The sequence below is a fragment of the Mustelus asterias genome, chromosome 12 (assembly GCF_964213995.1).
Source record: "Mustelus asterias chromosome 12, sMusAst1.hap1.1, whole genome shotgun sequence".
In the NCBI taxonomy this organism is placed as follows: Eukaryota; Metazoa; Chordata; class Chondrichthyes; order Carcharhiniformes; family Triakidae; genus Mustelus; species Mustelus asterias.
In genome coordinates this window covers 63,860,380-63,879,437 of record NC_135812.1, presented here as the reverse complement: position 1 = coordinate 63,879,437, position 19,058 = coordinate 63,860,380, and the positions used below count along the sequence as shown (strand labels likewise).

Below are 19,058 nucleotides of genomic sequence, written 5' to 3'. Positions count from 1 at the left end.
TGCAACATCCTCCTTACTAACATTTAGGGACTAGTGCCAAAATTGGGAGAGCTGTCTCACAGACTAGTCAAGCAACAGTCTGACATAGTCATTCTTACGGAATCATATCTTACAGATAACACCCCAGACACCACCATTACCATCCATGGATATGTCCTGTCCCATCGGCAGGACAGACTCAGCAAAGGTGGTGGCACAGTGGTAGACAGTCGGGAGGGAGTTGCCCTGGGAGTCCTTAACATCGACTCTGGACCCCGTGAAGTCTCATGGCTTCAGGTTAAACATGGGCAAGGAAACCTCTTACTGGTTACCACGTACCATCCTCCTTCGGCTGATGAATCAGTACTCCTCCATGTTGAACAACACTTGGAGGGAGCACTGAGGGGGGCAAGGGCACAACATGTACTCTGGATGGGGAATTTCAATGTCCACCACCAAGAGTAGCTCAGCAGCAGCACTACTGATCGAGCTGGTCGGGTCCTAAAGGATATAACTGCTAGACTGGGTCTGCAGCAGGTGGTGAAAGAACCAACAAGAGGGAAAAACATACCTGACTTCATCCTTACCAATCTTCCGCCTGCAGATGCATCTGTCTATGACAGTAACAGTAAGAGTGCCCACCGCACAGTTCTTGTGGAGACGAAGCCCCGCCTTCACATTGAGAATAGCCTCCACTGTGTTGTGTGGCATTATCACCGTGCTAAATGGGACAGATTTTGAACCGATCTCAGCAACTCAAGACTGGGTATCCATGAGGCACTGTAGGCCATCAACAGCAGTGGAACTGTATTCCAGCACAATCTGCAACCTCATAGCCTGGCATATCCCCCACTCAACCATTACCATCAAGCCAGGGGATCAACCCTGGTTCAATGGAGAGTGCAGGAGGGCATGCCAGGAGCAGCACCAGGCATACCTAAAAATGAGATGTCAACCAGGTGATCCATCTTGGCCTCCTCCAGTGGTCCCCAGCATCTCAGATGCCAGTCTCCAGCCAATTCAATTCACTCCACGTGATATCAAGAAGTGGTTGGAGGCACTAGATACTGTAAAGGCAATGGGCCCTGATAACATTCCGGCAATAGTACTGAATACTTGTGCTCCAGAACTTGCCGCTCCCCTAGCCAAGCTCTTCCAGTACAGTTACAACACTGGCATCTACCCAACAATGTGGAAATTTGCCCAGGTGTGGCCTGTACATAAAAAGCAGGACAAATCCAACCCGGCCAATTATTGCCCATTCAGTCCACTCTCAATCATCAGTAAAGTGATGGAAGGGGTCATCAACAGTGCTATCAAGCAGCACCTGCTCAGTGACGCCCAGTTTGGGTTTTGCCAGGGCCACTCAGCTCCTGACCTCATTACAGCCTTGGTTCAAACATGGACAAAAGAGCTGAATTCCAGAGACAACCCTTGACATCAAGGCCGCATTCAACCAAGTGTGGCATCAAAGAGCCTTAGTGAAACTGGAATCAATGGGTATCAGGGGGCAAACTCTCCGCTGGTTGGAGTCATACCTGGTACATAGGAAGATGGTTGTGGTTGTGGAGGGTCAGTCATCTCAGCTCCAGGACATCTCTAGCAGGAGTCCCTCAGGGTAGTGTCCTAGGCCCAACAATCTCCAGCTGCTTCATCAATGATCCTTCCTTCCATCGTAAGGTCAGAAGTGGGGATGTTCGCCGATGATTGCACAATGTTCAGCACCATTCGCGACTCCTCAGATATTGAAGCAGCCCATGTTCAAATGCAGCAAGGTCTGGACAATATCCAGGCTTGGACTGACAAGAGACAAGTAACATTCGCGCCACACAAATGCCAGGCAATGACTATCACCAATAAGAGACACTCTAACCACCGCCCCATGACATTCAATGGTGTAATCATCACTGAATCCCCCACTGTCAAAATCCTTGGGGTTTCCACTGACCAGAAACTCAACTGGACTCACCACATAAACACAGTGGCTACAAGAGCAGATCAGAGGCTAGAAATGCTGCAGGAGTAACTCACCTCCTGACTCCCCAAAGCCTATCCACCATCTACAAGACACAAGTCAGGAGTGTGATGGAATACTCCCCACTTGCCTGGATGAGTGCAGCTCCAACAACACTCAAGACGCTTTACACCATCCAGGACAAAGCAGCCCGCTTAACTGGCACCACATCCACAAGCATCCACTCCCTGCACCACCGCGCTCAGTAGCAGCAGTGTGTACAACCTCAAGATGCACTGCAGCAATTCACCAAAGATCCTGAGACAGCACCTTCCAAACCCACAACAAGTTCCATCTAGTAGGACAAGGGCAGCAGATAAATGGGGAACACCACCACCTGCAAGTCCCCCTCCAAGCCTCTCAACATCCTGACTTGGAAATATATTGCCATTCCTTCGCAGTCGCTGGGTCAAAATCCTGGAATTCCCTCCCTAACTGCATTGAAGGTCAACCGACAGCACATGGACTGCAGCGATTTAAGAAGGTGGCTCACCACCACCTTCTCAAGGGCAACTAGGGATGGGCGGTAAATGCTGGCCAGCCTGCGATACCCTTGTCCCATGAATTAATTTTTTTTTAAATCATTCCTTCATTGCCAATGTCCTGGAACTCTCTACCCAACACTACTGAGGAAGCATTTCACCACAAGTACTGCAGTGTTTCACAGGGAAGAGAGGCGAAACTGAACTCCTTTATTTTCACAATGTGTTTTCACTTTTGAAATAGGTTGTAGCATGTTTCCTCAAACCCTGTTTGTGATGTCACTTTTTTAATGTGACTTGCAACAAACTCTTATTACAGTTAAGTAAGAAGTCTCCCAACACCAGATTAAAGTCCAACAGGTTTGCTTGGAATCGCGAGCTTTCAGAGCGCTGAATCACCTGATGAAGGAGCGGCGCTCCAAAAGCTCGTAATTCCAAATAAATCTGTTGGACTTTAACTTGGTGTGAGACTTCTTACTGTGCCCACCCCAATCCAACGCCGGCATCACCACCTATTAGAAGTATTATTTATTCATACCTTCAAACCAAGGGAGTGACTGCTACTTCATTCACACACACAAACCCCCTGTACAAAGTCAGGAAAGAGGAGTTTTACAACTATAAATAACCCAACAAAACATGAAACACAGCTTTGGATGTCAGGCCACACGATTGCGACCCCGGACAGAGTCCGGTAGGGCTTCCTCCATGAAAAAACTATAGTTCAGCCTGGCGCAGATAGCTAAAACAGGAGTTGCAGAATTCCTTCAAAGTTGATGGGGACACAGCAAGATGAGTTTGACATACAAAGATCTGGTCTGCCTGGCCGGCAATGGCAGGAATCTTCCTGAAGAACAGGCTCGAGTAGATTTAGACTTGACTGTTGGTCAGTCTAGAGTTCTGCTTTGATGTTTGTAGGCTGGAGGTGGAACAGCAGACTGAGTTGCAAGTCTAGAAATGTAACATTAAAACTTCCCAAATGTCAGAAGCTTAGGTCATGTGATGTGACCCATTGATGAGTGAGTTGCAGGCAAACACGCCATTCCTACGCCTCAGGTAAAAATCTAGGTGATAGATGGTGACTATTAGCATTTGTACCAGCATAATGAGTTTCAATGACTTGCCCTTTGTTATAGGACCTGGCTGAGGAGACGGGTCATCTGCTGATCCCTGCTTTCATTGATTGTAATGTGTCCTCACAACGAGAAGTGTGAGGTAAGTTTTTACATTTAAGTTTATTTATTACTGTCACAAGTAGGTTTACATTAACACTGCAATGAAGTTACTATGAAAATCCCCTGGTCACCACACTCTGGTGCCTGTTCGGGTACACTGAGGGAGAATTTAGCATGGCCAATGCACCTAACCAACACATCTTTCAGACTGTGAGAGGAAACCGGAGCACCCGGAGGAAACCCACGCAGACACGGGGAGCACAGACAGTGACCCAAGCCGGGAATGGAACTTGATTTTATCCTGTAACTGCTTTTGGAAATTTCCAGAAACTATAGCCACTTTGTGAATTGACCCGTAGCAGCCATCCTTTGATTCAGAAAAGCCCACTTTTTAAACAACCAAAAAGGTACGGTTTGATTTAAATGGCTCATAATCTCTTTCACGTCTTAGAAACATAGAAACATAGAAGATAGGAGCAGGAGGAGGCCATTTGGCCCTTCAAGTCTGCTCCGCCACTCATCACGATCATGGCTGATCCTCCAGGTCAATAGCCTAATCCTGCTTTCTCCCCATAACCTTTGATCCCATTCACCCCAATCATTACAAGTGATTCAAGGAGAACTCCCACCCCCTTAGGGAAACCAGGGGCATTAAGTGTGACCTTGTATTGTCCAAATGTTGAGAACAAAATCAAAATGTCACTGCAGTGGAGATCACCGAAGAAATTGGCTCCAATTCAAGCTAACTGGAAGCTACACGTAGAGCTTCTGTTTCAGAGTTTGTTCAAATCATTTATTTGAGGGGTTAAGCTAAAAATCCTCTGCAAAAGTGCATCGAGATACCTGACTCAAAGGGCAAAGCATTAATTCTGTTTCTTCCTTCTAACCATCAAACTATATAATTGGAAAGCACACAAGCTGATAAAAAGCACTCCAGAGAACTGGAACTAATTGTCTGTTTGTTTTAAGAAATCAGACAATTTATTTGGTGTGGGGCAGACTCAGTGCTGGAGGTGTTTATTTCCCTCTGTTCATTAACAATTCTGCCAGCTCTCGGGCTGCTTCTGGAGAACGTCTCGAGGAGCAGGTGAGCCGATCTCCTTCATTGCAGATGTAAAACAATCTGTCACACGGACAAATCTCCAGACACGCTGCCAAGCTGTCTCCAACACAGAGAGGCGTTTCCATCAAAACTGCAACAGAATCACATAACACAGAAGGACGCCATTCACCTATCGAGCCTGTGCCGGCCCTCAGAAAGCATTCTCCAATTTGTCCCGTTTCTTTGTTTTTTTCCCGTAGCCCTGTAATTCTTTTCCTCAAGTGTATATTCGATTCCCTTTTGAAAATCACTGTTGAAGTTACTTCCATCTCTGGCAAAGAATTCTACATAATAACAACTTGCTGAGTAAAGCTATTTCTCATTTCCCACCTGGCTTTTTTTTAAAAAACCAATTATCTGAAATCTGTGCCCTTTGATTGCCGACCCTCCTGCGAGTGGGAACTGCTTCTCCCTACCTATTCTATCAAAAGCCATAGTCATAATTTTGGACATCTCTGTTAATTACCTCTGAAACCATCTCCACTCTAAAGAGAATAATCCCAGATTAAATATGTTTAAACTCTTCACTCCCACTTCCAGATATGCATAATTTATGGCTTAGCTTGATAACAAAAATACATTTTCTTTCTTTGAACCTTTGAGGCAAGGCTGTCAACTTAGCATTGAGTTACAGACAGCTTCGTACTGTGCACACATCTTCACTTGAGAAGGCCTCACCCCATTTCTTCCCAGGTCACAACCCTCAGATACCTGGACTCCTCCACTTCTGGCCTCTTGGACATCCACCGTTTTAATCGTTCCACCACTGGCGACAGTGTCTTCAGCTGCCTGGCCCTACGCTGTGGAATTCCCTCCCGAAACATTCTCTGGCATCCTACTTTTCTCTCTTTTTAAAGGAACTTCTGAAAACCTAACTCTTTGATTAAGATTTTGGTCACCAGTCCCAATAGCTACTGATGGGGCTTTCTGTCACGTGTTATTTGACAATGCTCGTGTGAAGGTTCCTTGGCACGTTTTACTGTGGTAATGTCACTATTATAAATGCTAGCAATTGTATTCACCACCATTGTCAGTGTTGAGGCAATGGGTGGGAATCCCCCACCACATACCCCACCCTCCATGGCACCGCCCACCCCCATCATGCAGCGTAATTGTCAGTGGGGCTTCCTGTTGTTCTGGCCCTCCAGGGCCGGGGAACCTGCCGCAGGGGTTTGCCGTTGCAGGACTGGAAAATCCCACCGGCGGGAATGGACAGAAAAGCATACCCAATGCAACCAAAGAGTGATGCACATCACGGTGGCTTGGACTGGATTCAAACCGAGGTTCCAGAGGTGAAAGGTTAGGGTTTAAATCCCAACCCCATCCCAATCATCCTGAAAACAACTTAATTCCATAATTCAAGCTCACATTTGTCAGATAGGAGCACGCAAATCCAGTTCTTCACCTCTCTCGCGATCTTACCGTCTCACCACACTGATAGACCGGCATGATGAGCCGGTAAGATTCCACACCACCACCCACCTCCCCCCACCACCCCCCCCCCCCCCCCCCCCCCACCCCACCCGGGGCAATCCACCATGGGACACTAAGGGACAATTTAGCATAGTCAGTCCACCTAACCTCACATCTTTGGAGTGTGGGAAGAAACGAACACCCGAAGGAGCCCTAGGAACCCTACACAGTCAAGGGGAGAACATGCAGACTCTGCACAGACAGTCACCTGAGGCTGGAATTGAACCTGGATCCCTGGCACTGTGAGGCAGCTGTGCTAAGCAATGCTATTATTGGATTCATATTTCACCATCTGCCATGATGGGAATTGAACTTGGGTCCCCATTACCTGGTCTCTGGATTGCCCGTCCAGTGGCAATATCACTATATCACCACATCCTTGCAGTGGTGTTTATGGTGGTGATTCAAGGCTTATTTATTGACTAGAACATAGATGCCAAACAGTAGGAATGAATATGTTACATGTATAATTTTATATACAATATGTATTTATAAAGTAGTGGAGATATATAGAGAGAGAACACACACACACACCTATATTTCACCATTGGACACACTTGAACAAGAGTGGGAGCATTCGCATGAATTTCACATTCAGCGAAGACACATCCTCTGCACAGTAACACAATCTTATAAAAATAGGCTCTCCAACTGGGAGATGTTAATTTCCCGTCCTACGCTGGTATAAATCACAATCTCTCAGCAAGATTCAAAAGTCTGTGCGAAACTAAACTTTCCCTCTTCGACAAATGGACATGCTTTTCTTCTGACTTGAAACTAATTCCAAATGAATTTGCTGTTTTAAATCACCATCCCGCGTAAAGGCACAAGACATTCTCTTTACTTATTCCCTTTCAGAAGGGGAATGAATAGTGTTGCCCATTTATGGAGGATGTATGGGTCAGTCATGCCCCGTCAAGATTTGGTAGCACTCTCACAGACATCACTTCCTTGTTATCAATTCTCCCGACATCATCTCTCAAATTGTTTGGAATATTGGAGCGTATTAGTATTGGCTGCATTTGTCACAAAGGTTAGACTAGCTGCTGTCCACTAGCCCCCTACCCGCTCCACACCCAACACCGTACATGTATGTAAGTCACTCAGTCAAGTCCAAGGTAGTGCTTTACAAGATAGCCACAGTATTGTTTCCAATTCTCTTCCCACACCTAGTGGTGCACTAAGGCAGCCTTTCATCTGTTTCCATAGCTAGTAACTCCTGGAACAGTTTGCTAGTCTGTCACCAGGGAGCTTATAGCTTGAGAGGCGCCACTCCACATCAAGCGTGGCTGACCAGGAGTCTCTCCCGCTCTTACCGCCAGCCATCGGTATCTTTGTTTAGTTTAGTTTATTTATTAGTGTCACAAGTAGGCTTACATTAACAGTGCAATGAAGTTACTGTGAAAATCCCCTAGTCGCCACACTCCGGACCTTGTTCAGGTACATTGAGGGAGAATTTAGCATGGGCAATGCACCTAAACAGCACGTCTTTCGGACTGTGGGAGGAAACTGGAGCACCCGGAGGAAACCCACACAGACATGGGGAGAATGTGCAAACTCCACACAGGCAATGACCCAAGCCAAGAATCAAACCTGGATCCCTGGCGCTGTGAGGCAGCAGTGCTAACCGTGCCACCGTGACACCAATGAGCACCTAAACAGGATTTGGAAGGGTTTGCAAGTTACCATACGCAACCGGTTTGGCCGCGTTATGAACGCATCTTCCTTGGCCAAAGAGTGGGGAGTCCTGGGGTGGGAGTCAAACCCGGAGTTTCAGGCTCAGAGGCTGGGATGCTGCCCACTGCCTATCACAGTAAAAATGTCACATTTGTCAATTAACTGTGAATTGTCTTGCTGCTTTTGATTACGTGCTCATTTCAGAATGGAGGGTGAACGTCTTCCCATCTCAGGCAACCCTTACAAACATCAAGGGTGGGATTCTCCGCTCCCGCTGCAGTGGATGCAGATTTGGCTGAGTGCCAAATTCTCCGTCCTCACTGGCAGGGACAGCGGGGCATGAACGATTGGAAAATTCCGACCCAGGTATTTCAGGTCAGCTAACTCTTCACAAAGTATAACCTCCTCCACTGGAACTTTTTTGAAGAAGTGATTAAATTAGTGGACGGGACAATGTCTATGGATGACATTTATATGGACTTCCTGAAGGATAAAATCCCTCAGAAGAGACTATTAGCAAAGCTTGAAGCCGATGTAATTGACGACAGATTATTGAGGAATTTGGTTGAGTGACAGGCGACAGAGATTGGAGATAATGAGCAGGTACCTTCATTGCCTAATGTGACTAATGATCTCTGTCAAATTTTGGGGCCTCAACTGTTCACCACGTTTGTTAAGTAGTTAGGTGATGGGATAAAAAGGCACAAAGTCGACAGTATTATAAGCAGTGTAGGTGGAAGCATAAAATTACCAAGAGATGCTGATAGATTGAATGAATGAGCAAAACTATGGCAAATGAATTTCAATGTATTGAATGAATTTAAATGTGAAGTCAACCATTATGGATATAAAGGAGACAGAATTGCATATCTTCTAATTGGTGAAAAGTTAGAAACAATGGAGGGCGAGGTACAGATCATTAAAATGGCATCAACAGGTGCAGAAAATAATTTTTAAAAACTAATAAAATGTTGGCCCACATTTCTAAACAATGAGAATACACTGAAGTCATGTTACAGTTACACAGAGCCCTGGTTAGACCACACCTAGAGTATTGTGATCAGTTCTGGACACCACATTTTAGGAAGAATATATTGGGCTTGGAGGGAGCGTAGTGTAGATTTAAAAGGAAGAAATACTTGCATTTCTCATGACTACCGTGTAGCATAAAGGTCTAGCAGAGAAAGGGTTAAGTTGGGACTGGGTACAGTACTACCCACACTATGACATTGACAGAGACGTGTGGACTGGATAAAGACGTGTGTAGAAGCAAGGATGGAGACAGCTCCTCTCTTAGACATTATACTGCATTTATGAATGTAGTTAATGAACATTTACTGTTATGCAAGAGAGTGGCCAAAGCACCCCCACTAAAATGGTGCCATGGGGTCTTTGACATCGACCCAAGCAGGCAGGTAGGTCTTAGATTAACACCTCATCCGAAATATGGCCCTCCAACAGTGCAGTATACCCTCAGGACTGCACTGGAATGCCAGTCTTTATTTATGAGCTCAAGCACTGGAAAGGGTTTTGAACCCAGAACCTTGTGACTCAGAAACAAGTACACTACCAACTGAGACATGGCTGACACTTTACCGAACGATACCTGGACTCCGACGGCTAAATTAAGAGATGAGATTACACAAACTGGGATTGTATTTCCTGGAAGTTAGAAATTAAGAAGTGATTTGATCAAAATTCTCAGGATATTTGGGGAACAGATTGTGGTAGATGGAGAAAAATTATTTCTGATGATTGGGAAGTCTAGAACAAGTCTAGAAATAAGAGGTAACCTTTCAGGATTGAAATTGGGAAACGATTCTATACACAAAGGGTGATAGAAGATTGAAATTCAATTCTGCGGGCAGCAAATGATGCCACAAAAAGGGAAAGTTAAACACTGCAGATGCTGGAAATCTGAAATAAAAACAGAAAATATTCAGCAGGCTAGGCAGTATCTGTGGAGAGAAACCTGGAGTTAATGGGCAGCGTTTTATGGCCTCGCTCGCCCTGAAACCTTAAGATCCCACCCTAGGTCAATGAACCTTCCCATTGTCCGCCCCTCACCCGCTCCGATTCCCGTGGAGGGCGGTAAAGTTCCAGCCAATGTTTCAGGTCAATGACGCTAGGTCAATTGTTAATTTTATATCTGAGATTCTTAGATATTTGATAATCTAATGTCTTAAGCTACAGAGGGAAAAGGCGGGTATGTAGAGTTAGGTCACTTAGCAGTTAGGACCTCATTGAATGTTGGAACAGGTTTGAGTAGACAAATGGCTTACTTAAATATCAGCATTATTGCTCTAACCCAACAGTGTAGCTCAGTTCCAGCATTGGAACATTTCAGTTTCTTGTACCAGCTATTTTTAAAGGTAAACTCTGTGGGATTGCAAATACCAGGTCAAATTTGATTTGGTTTATTATTGTCACACGTATTAGGATAGAGTGAAAAGTATTGTTTCTTGCGCACTATACAAACAAAACATACCATTCATAGAGTATATGGGGGGGAGGAAAGGAAAGGGTGCAGAAATTAGGAGGATGGTCATGATTGGAAATCGTCCAAACTCATTTCACTTTGGACTCTGAGCCCGAGAGTAACTGATGATGCTGGGTTAATACTTGTCTGGTTTGATTGCATTTTTGTATTAGTCCTCAAATAAACCCAAAAATCTGCGGGTTAGGTTGATTGGCCATGTTAAATTGCTCCTTAGTGTTAGGGGGATGTCGGGAGGGGGAGCAGTTTAGTAGGGTGAATATGTGGGGTTATGGGGATAGGGCCTGGGTGGGATTGTGGTCAGTGCAGGCTCGATGGGCCGAATGGCCTCCTTCTGCACTGTAGGGATTCTATGATTCTATGAACCCAAGCTCAACTTTTGAGGGGCTCTATGTTGCAGAGGTAGCAGGGCAGTGCACAAACTCATTCCACACTTATTTTGCCAATCTCCAGTTACCTAACATCCCTCATGATTTGCAGCATTAGGCTTTGTGCACCCTCTGTTGTTGCCTATTGAGCCATTGGGGTGATTCCAGGTCAGATACTTCTGACGAAGAAGTGTTTTCACACGGAAACCTCAGGTCCACAGATCTTGATTCTTCACTCGTTTAGAAACAGAACTGGACCATTCAGCCCCTCAAGCCTGCTGTGCCATCCAGTTAGATCATGGCTGATCTGTGCTTCAACTCACCTCTGCTCATTGCCCTTCAAAACATTGCCCTGACAAAAATCTATTGCTCTCATTTCCAACTAACTTCCAGCATCCACACTAGGGGATGGGTGCAATGGGGGCAAGTTCTTGATTTCTTCTACCCTTTATGTGAAAAAGCGCTTCCTGATTTTACTCCTATGTGGCCAAGTTTAAATTTAAAATTGGGGTCCAGCAAGTCTGTGTCATCACACCAATCCTCTTCTCCATCTTGCTTGCTGCTATTCTGCACCTCACTTCCAGCACATTACCCAGAGGTGTGGGGATAATCTACAGAATGGACGGGAAACTGTTCAGCCAGCGTCTCTGTCAATCCAGAACTGAAACCACTCCAACCTCAGTCATGGAGCAGATGATGGTCGAGGGCTCAGTAACTGAACTCCAGGTCATTGTTGACTCCTTCTCCAAAGCACGTGAGAAAATGGGACACTCAGAAAACTAAGTTCCTCATGCAACCAGCTCCCACCGCAAAGCACCTCCTCCAGTGATTAAGGTCAGCAGCTTAATCCTGGAAAATGTGGAGCCATTTCCACTCCTCAAGAGCTTCCACTCGACAAAGGCAGACATGGATGACGAATCTTTCTTCGCCTCCAATGTGAGAGCAGCCGTCGACTGATAGAGGAATAGAATATCTGATGACCAGGATCAGAAACCCAAGACTAACATCATGGTTTAACAGGCATCGGTGACCCCCCTGCTCCTATATGGTTCAGAGAGACAAGGGCAACTTACAGCTGACACCTCAAAGCACTGGAAAAGTACCACCGGCAATTCCTTCAACAGGATCCTTCAACTCTGCTGGCAGCAGTGGCAGTCCAACGGCAGCGTCCTCTCTCAAGCCAGCTTGCCCAGGATTGAGGCACTAATCACTAAAAACTAGCTTCGCTGGGCGCGACAGGTAGCTCGTGTGCCTGGTACCAGACTCCCGAACAACTGCTCTAGGCAAAACTGAATCATGGCAGGAATCACCCAGGAGACAGCAGCAACACTTTAAGAATACAATCAAAGCACACCCCGAAAGATGTGAAGTATGATCACTGACAAATGGGAGACCCTGGCTTGTGATTGACCAAAATGGGGAAGGAGCATTCAGAAAGGCACTGAACATAAAGGGATTTTATCGAGAGCATGCAGAGGCAAAGTCAAGACAGTGGAAGTAGCGCAAAAACCTCCAAATAAACCATCTCCCTAACCCTTCAAGCACCACCTGCCCCACATATGACACAGTCTGTAGATTGTGCATTGGACTGATAAGCCATCTCAGAACCCTTCAAATTGGCAGCAGGGCAGGTTAGGAGGGGGCAAGTTTCCTCAATCCCGAGGGACTGCCTAGAGCAACACGTTGGCACAGTGGTTAGCACTGCTGCCTCACAGTGCCAGGAACCTGAGTCCGATTCCCAGCTTGGGTCACTGTCTGTATGGAGTCTGCACGTTCTCCCTGTGTCTGCGTGGGTTTCCTCTGGGTGCTCCCGTTTCCTCCCACAGTCCAAAAGACGTGCTGGTTAAGTACATTGGCCATGCTAAATTCTCCCTCAGTGTACCTGAACAGATGCTGGAGTGTGGCGACTAGGGGATTTTCACAGTGACCTCACTGCAGTGTTAATGTAAGCCTTACTTGTGACTCTAATAAATAAACTTTAATAAATAAGCTTTAAGAGAGATGTCTATGTCAATTATGCTGATGGCATTTTTATTGGTACTGCCAAGTTAAGGGGGTAAAAATTGGACAAATCACCACCTGGAATTACCCAATTTTTCCAATCTGCCCTTGAAGCATGCGCCAGGTCACAATTATCTTTTTAACCCTTCCTCTGTCTTATACCGACAGCAGCTCAATACCACATACTCCAGACCTTGGGCTGAGGTTGGCCCAACGTCGTTACATCACAGCTAAAAGAAAAGATTCTGTTATCTCATCAAACCAGGTCTCAAACATGAAGTAAGGTGTTTGCTCTGCACTGCTCCACCCTTTTCTATTCTAAACTATACTGGGCACATGACTTCCCCATAATTAACTGCTCATTGTTTCACTAAGTGTCAAAGAGTTACATTGCCCTTCTGTGAAAGACATATGGCACTACAATGCTCAACAAAATCACCTACTACTAACATGACACATGCTCACTGATTCCTCACCACACACAGTCGCAGAGTGCCAAAAACCTGCTCCCCAGGCCTCTGCCAATTCTCCTCCGTAGGCCGGTTGCTAGGAGATGCCTGAAACTGGCCCAGAGCGACTCTCCAGCTGATTCATCGCTCTCTCCAACCCCCTACCACTCCCCTCCTCCCCTCCCCAATGTGCGCAATCTTCCCCTCAGTCTCCAAGGGCGGATTTTGAGAGTCAGTCAAATCTACAAAACGGTGAAAGTTTTGAAATTCCAAAGCAGCACAATAATATGTAACTTTTCGAGATTGATAACAGCGCAACTGTGCCAAATTTGCCAACGTGCAAGAGAGAATAGGTAATCAATAAGTAAATAAATTGGCATTGCATTTCAGAATCGTGTGTGCAATTAATTAACTGCATTTTTAAAAAATTCCAAACAAACTTGTTTCTGCTCGAGAAAAGTAGAACTATGAGTTGGGAGCTTTCTGACTGTTAAAGACAAGTTTGTAGTGTACGGCAAAGATTTAAGATTGCAAATATAGGAATTGCAAACAACTTCTGTGTGCTGATCCCTTAAAAGGGGAAACAACTTAAATTAGCAAAGATAATTGAAACATAGAAAATAGAAGCAGGTGGAGGCCATTCGGCCCTTCGAGCCTGCTCCGCCATTCAGTACAATCATCAAAATCAATATCCTGATGCACCCGGGGCATTCTCTCACCTTCTTCCGTCAGGAAAAATATACAAAAGTCTGAGATCACCTACCAACAACTCAAGAACAGCTTCTTCCCTGCTGCCATCAGACTTTTGAATAGACCTACCTTATATTAAGTTGATTTTTCTCTACACCCTAGCTATGACTGTAACACTACATTCTGCACCCTCTCGTTTCCTGCTCTATGTACGGTATGCTTTCTCTGTATAGCACACAAAAAACAATATTTTTCACTGTTTACATGTGACAATAATAAATCAAATCAAAAGATCCCCCCCTTCTTCCCACATCCCTTGTTCCTTTTAGTCCCAAGAGCTATATCTAATTTCTTCTTGAAATCAGGCAACGTTTTGGCCTCAACTACTTTCTGGGGTAGTGAATTCCACAGATTAACACACTCTGGGTGAAGAAATTTCTCCTCGCCTCAGCCCAAAAGGTTTACCCCTTATCCTCAAACTACGACCCCGAGTTCTAGACTCCCACGGATTCTTTCCGAATCTACCCTGCCTAGTGCTAAAATAAAATTTATATTTAAATATAAATATAAACCTGGTGGTTAATCTTCCAAAGGACAATACAAAATCGAACCTTTATTATACAGTTTGGTTTCTCTGCCCGTCTCCAACGCAGTCTCTCTCCCCTGACTTGCAGTTTGTTGCATATACACGTTCTAAGTTAGGACTCATTAAGTGGTCACAAGGACGAACGTGCCAGCACAGTGCAAACATGTTTAAATAGTTCTTTAAATGGGGGATTTTTTTTGTTTTTAAATAAGACTTATTTGCCACATATTGAAAAATAAACTGGGGTCAGGGATCCCCAATGTGTAAGAGGCAGAGCGCCTCACAAGTGGGAACAAGAGATTCCGCAGGGTGGCGCCAGTATGACCGCTTTAAAGTTGTGAATGAAACGGTGGAAATCTTTTTAAAAACAGGTTCAGTTTTACCTTCACAACTTAACCTGAGAGGCAGCGCGAGCACCTCCCTCCCAGTAAATCCACTGCAGCCACTTACAATGGCAATGCACTGGCAAACCACAATATTTCATCAGCATCATTTTTGTGTAGAAACCATTCACATGTCACAAGAGGTGATGGTCTCTGTTCAAATATTTATGTAGCACTTTCCTTAAATGGGGAAACAAGTAGATCGCGGGGGCGGGGGGAGAGAGAATAGACTTAATAGCAACTATTGCACAGCGCTTGTTATAAATGCAATAGAAAGGTACATCTCCCAGTTAAATTCCGTCCCTGTGAGCTAGCTAGTCCATTCAATAAAGATCTCTGCAAACTGACCAACTCGACTCTTGTCAGAGTTCTCTCTCTCATATTCATGGTGAATATTATTTTAAAAACCGTTACGATTTTAAGATGATGGATTGCAATTGACAGTTGATTGCATCCCATAATATTTCCACTCAGTTCTGATCAGAAGTGACGACCCGAAGCACAAAGGGACCGTCAGTGAATATTAACCTCACATTGAACAGAGCGGCGGCTGCACCCAATCCGGCTGGATTAGCGGCTCCTGTTCAAAGACACTGAACAGGAACAGCTACTGGACTGGATGTGCGCAGCACTGACCATACACTCGGGGGCTGAGAATTGGACAGACTCGCTTTCCACTCCGTTTAATGAGTTCACACCGAGAACTGTTGTTGAATTCAGGCTAAAAGTCAGCTGTCCTTTCTGTAACTTTGCAGCAGCTTCTGGGGCAGACATTACCCCTCGTTAGGGTGTTACATTATCTGTGAGACTGACCCACTCCCTTGTTAACATTTACACTGCGTTACAGTTACAGAGAAGTGAAAGAGAGGGGGAGGAAAGAGGAGAAGAGAGGAGGAAGAGAGGAGGAGGGAGGGAAGTGGAGGAAAAAAAGGAGGAGAGAGAAGAGGAGGAAGGAGAAAAGAGGAGGGAGAAAGGGGGATAAAGAAGAGGAGAGAAGATAATGGAGAGAAGAAGAGGAAGAAATGGGGAGAAAGAGGGGAAAGGAGAGGGGGGAGGAGAGGAGAGAGGGAGAGGAGAGGGAGAGAGAGGGGGAGAGGGGAGGGGAGAGGGAGAAGAGAGGAGAGGGAGCGAGGGGGAAGGTGAGAATGTGAGACTGACTGGAGCCTTGTTGCTCCCAAGCGGAGTGTTTTATGGACATCAGGGCCATCACGAACGGAGAGATGCGGGGTGGGGGCAGGATAATAAGAGGTGGGTCAGAGTTTAAATACCAGAATAGACCAGATGGGCCGAAAGGTCTGTTTTTTTAGCTGCTGTGACACTCATCCCGTGTACAACAAAATATCGAATTGACTGGTTCTGCGCAGGAGTTCACTTCTACACGGAATCCCTGCAGCTTTTCACCAGAGAGGCAGTGATCTTAAATCCAATGTTTTCACCCGTTTGTCGGGATGGGTTCGCCGGTTTGACGGGAGTTGGGGAGGCGGGCGGCGATACCCCTGCAAAGGGCTCAGTGTGAATGGCCAGTTTCTGGGCTTACAGGGGGAGAGGTTCGGAAGGACTTGGGGCAGCAGATCAGAAGGTTCCGCTGAAACTATAGCGCTGAGAAAGACGCTTGAAAGTCCAGACATTGGGACAGCAAGTCCACTGGATGGGCAGAGAGAGAGAATGCTTGGAGATAAATAGGAAAACGATACGAATGGGTATCTGAGCTAGAAAGATTTATAGGAAGATTAGGAGATAGGTAGATAGATATAGAAAGATGATATGGATATCAGTATCCAGATAGATCGATGGCAGAGTAAATGATTGTACAACAATACTTACAGATTAATAGACAATTTACAGCACTGGATAATAATATGATAAATAGATAAACAGAGACAAGTGACTACAGATAATGCGGTTGTTAGGCTTCAGATAGATAAATTACACGTCCATACTGTATATGGGCCATGGCTGCTGCCTCAGATTAATAGCGTGTAGACTTTTGCAGTAAATAGTGACCCATCTCCGAGACTGCCAGTTAACCCGGCTCTGTCCAAAGCCAGCTCCGTGGGAAGGATGCACACTGTGTGCTTGGGGGGACTTCACTCGCCCTGTCTGACAGTTTACTGCAAATCTGAGACCCCGCTCTGTGGTTCTCTGCCTGCTCTGGGGTGGTGGGGTATCTGGGTCCCTGCTCCGGGAGGGGGTGCCTGGGTCCCTGCTCTGGGGTGGAGTAAGGATATCTGGGTCTCTGCTGTTTGGGAGTTGGGGGGGGGGGGTCTGAGTTCCTGTTCCAGGGGAGGGTATCTGGGTCCTTGTTCTGGGAGGGGTATATCTTGGATCCTTGCTTTGGGAGGGGGTATCTGGGTCCCTGTTCTTTGGAGGCGTATATCTGGGTCCTTGCTCTGGAGGAGGGTATCTCGGTTCCAGCTTTGGGAGAGGGTATCTGGCTTCCTGCTCTTTGGAGAGGGTATCTGAGTTCCTGCTCTGGGAGGAAGGTACCTGGCTCCCTGCTCTGGGAGGGGGTATCTGAGTTCCTGCTCTGGGAGGAAGGTACCTGGTTCCCTGCTCTGGGAGGGGGTATCTGAGTTCCTGTTCTGGGAGGAGGGTACCTGGCTCCCTGCTCTGGGAGAGGGTTTCTGAGTTCCTGTTCTGGGAGGGGAGTATCTGGCTACCTGCTCTTTGGGAGGGGGTATTTCGGTGCCCGTTCTGGGGATGGGGGGGGGGGGGGGGTGGGTGGAGTATGGTGGTATCTGGGTCCCAGCTTTAGGAAGGGGTATCTCTCTCTGATACTGGCCGCTCTTTCCTAACCCTGTGCCCCCCTCGTTGCCGGGCTCAGGCTGCCCCTTACCTGTACCACTGGAGCCCTTTGCCGTAGTGTCTGTCGAAGAAATGGGGCTCAGCGCCCAGCGCCCTGACTGCCGGGTGCAGCCGCATGAACTCCAGCAGAGCCCGGGTGCCCCCCTTCTTCACGCCGATGATGAGAGCCTCGGGCAGCCGGCGCAGGGCGCACCACCAGCGGCTGCCCGCCTTCACCGTGCCGTTAGCCGGGGGGAAGCGCCCCTCCGCCGCTGCTGCTGCCGCCTCCGGAGCCCCGCTGCCCGGCTGCTGCTGCTGCTGCTCGGTGCCCTCCGGCCCGGCCGCCGGGGTGTACGATCCGGAGGCGGGCTCCTCGTCTCCGGGCAGCGCCGTGCCGCTCGCTCGCCCCTCCGCCGGGACGGTGTGCCGCCTCCAGGCCGGCTCCGGGCTCCTGCCCCCCGGCGGGATGGAGTCGCAGCAGCCGGTCAGGAAGTAGAAGCAGAAGAGGGAGAGGGTGAAGAGGGAGAACATGGCCAGGAGTTTGTGCAGAATCCCAGGGAAGAGGCTGGCTTGGTGCAGGCTCCTACATGCCATTCCTCAGAGCGGTGCCCATGCTCACCCATCCTACTGGCAGCAATGCCCTCTCATCCTCACTGCTCCCCACACTCAACAGCATCATTCCATCTCCCAACTCCTCAAACCATCTCCACAGTAACTTTTCCCCCTTTCCCCTCTTGTTGCTGTGCTTGCAGTTTGGGATTGAGCCTGTGTGACAGAGGGTGAGTCCTGTCTGTGTGTGTGTGTGAGAGAGAGGGCTGCTTGCTGGATTTAACTCTCTCTCTCTCACCCCCTCAGCCCACACACTCCCTGCCCTGCTCCACCGCACCCGCTCCACGCACTTTTCCATTCATTCATTCATTCATAAGAGTCGAGGACCCAGCGCCACCGGCAACACAGCCCCCTTCCCATTGGTCCAGCCAGGATTGCTGGGCGGGGTTATGCAAATCAGATCGCTTCTGATTGGACCAGGCCCAGAGAAGGCGGGGCCAGCGTTGCCTCCTGTGAATGAGTGGTTGAGTGCAGGCTGCGGATTGCAATGTGTTCCTCTCCCTAATTTGTGACCCCCTTCAACCACATTTTGATTTGATGTTTTAAGTTTCCTTCGTTCAGGGCAGCCCCCCACTCCCCTTTTAAGGGGCTGCCCTTCTTAAAGTTTATTCATCAGTATCACAAATAGACTTACATTAACACTGCAATGAAGTTACTGTGAAAATCCCCTAGTCGCCACATTCCGGTGCCTGTTTGGGTACACTGAGGGAGACTTCAGCATGATTTTGTCTCTATACTGTGCAAGAAACAATACTTTTCATTTTATACTAGTACATGTGACAATAATAA

At 47.1% G+C, this 19,058-nt stretch overlaps 1 protein-coding gene across 1 annotated transcript in view; it reads right to left on the bottom strand.

Moving 5' to 3' along the window:
- Window positions 1-18,254, bottom strand: part of hs3st3l (heparan sulfate (glucosamine) 3-O-sulfotransferase 3-like) — a 176,028-nt gene extending 157,774 nt beyond the window's left edge. The window contains exon 1 of the mRNA XM_078225974.1: window positions 17,713-18,254. Coding sequence (XP_078082100.1) covers window positions 17,713-18,254 — 542 coding nt within the window. The remainder of the gene's footprint in view (window positions 1-17,712) is intronic.
- Between the last annotated feature and the right edge of the window lie 804 nt (window positions 18,255-19,058).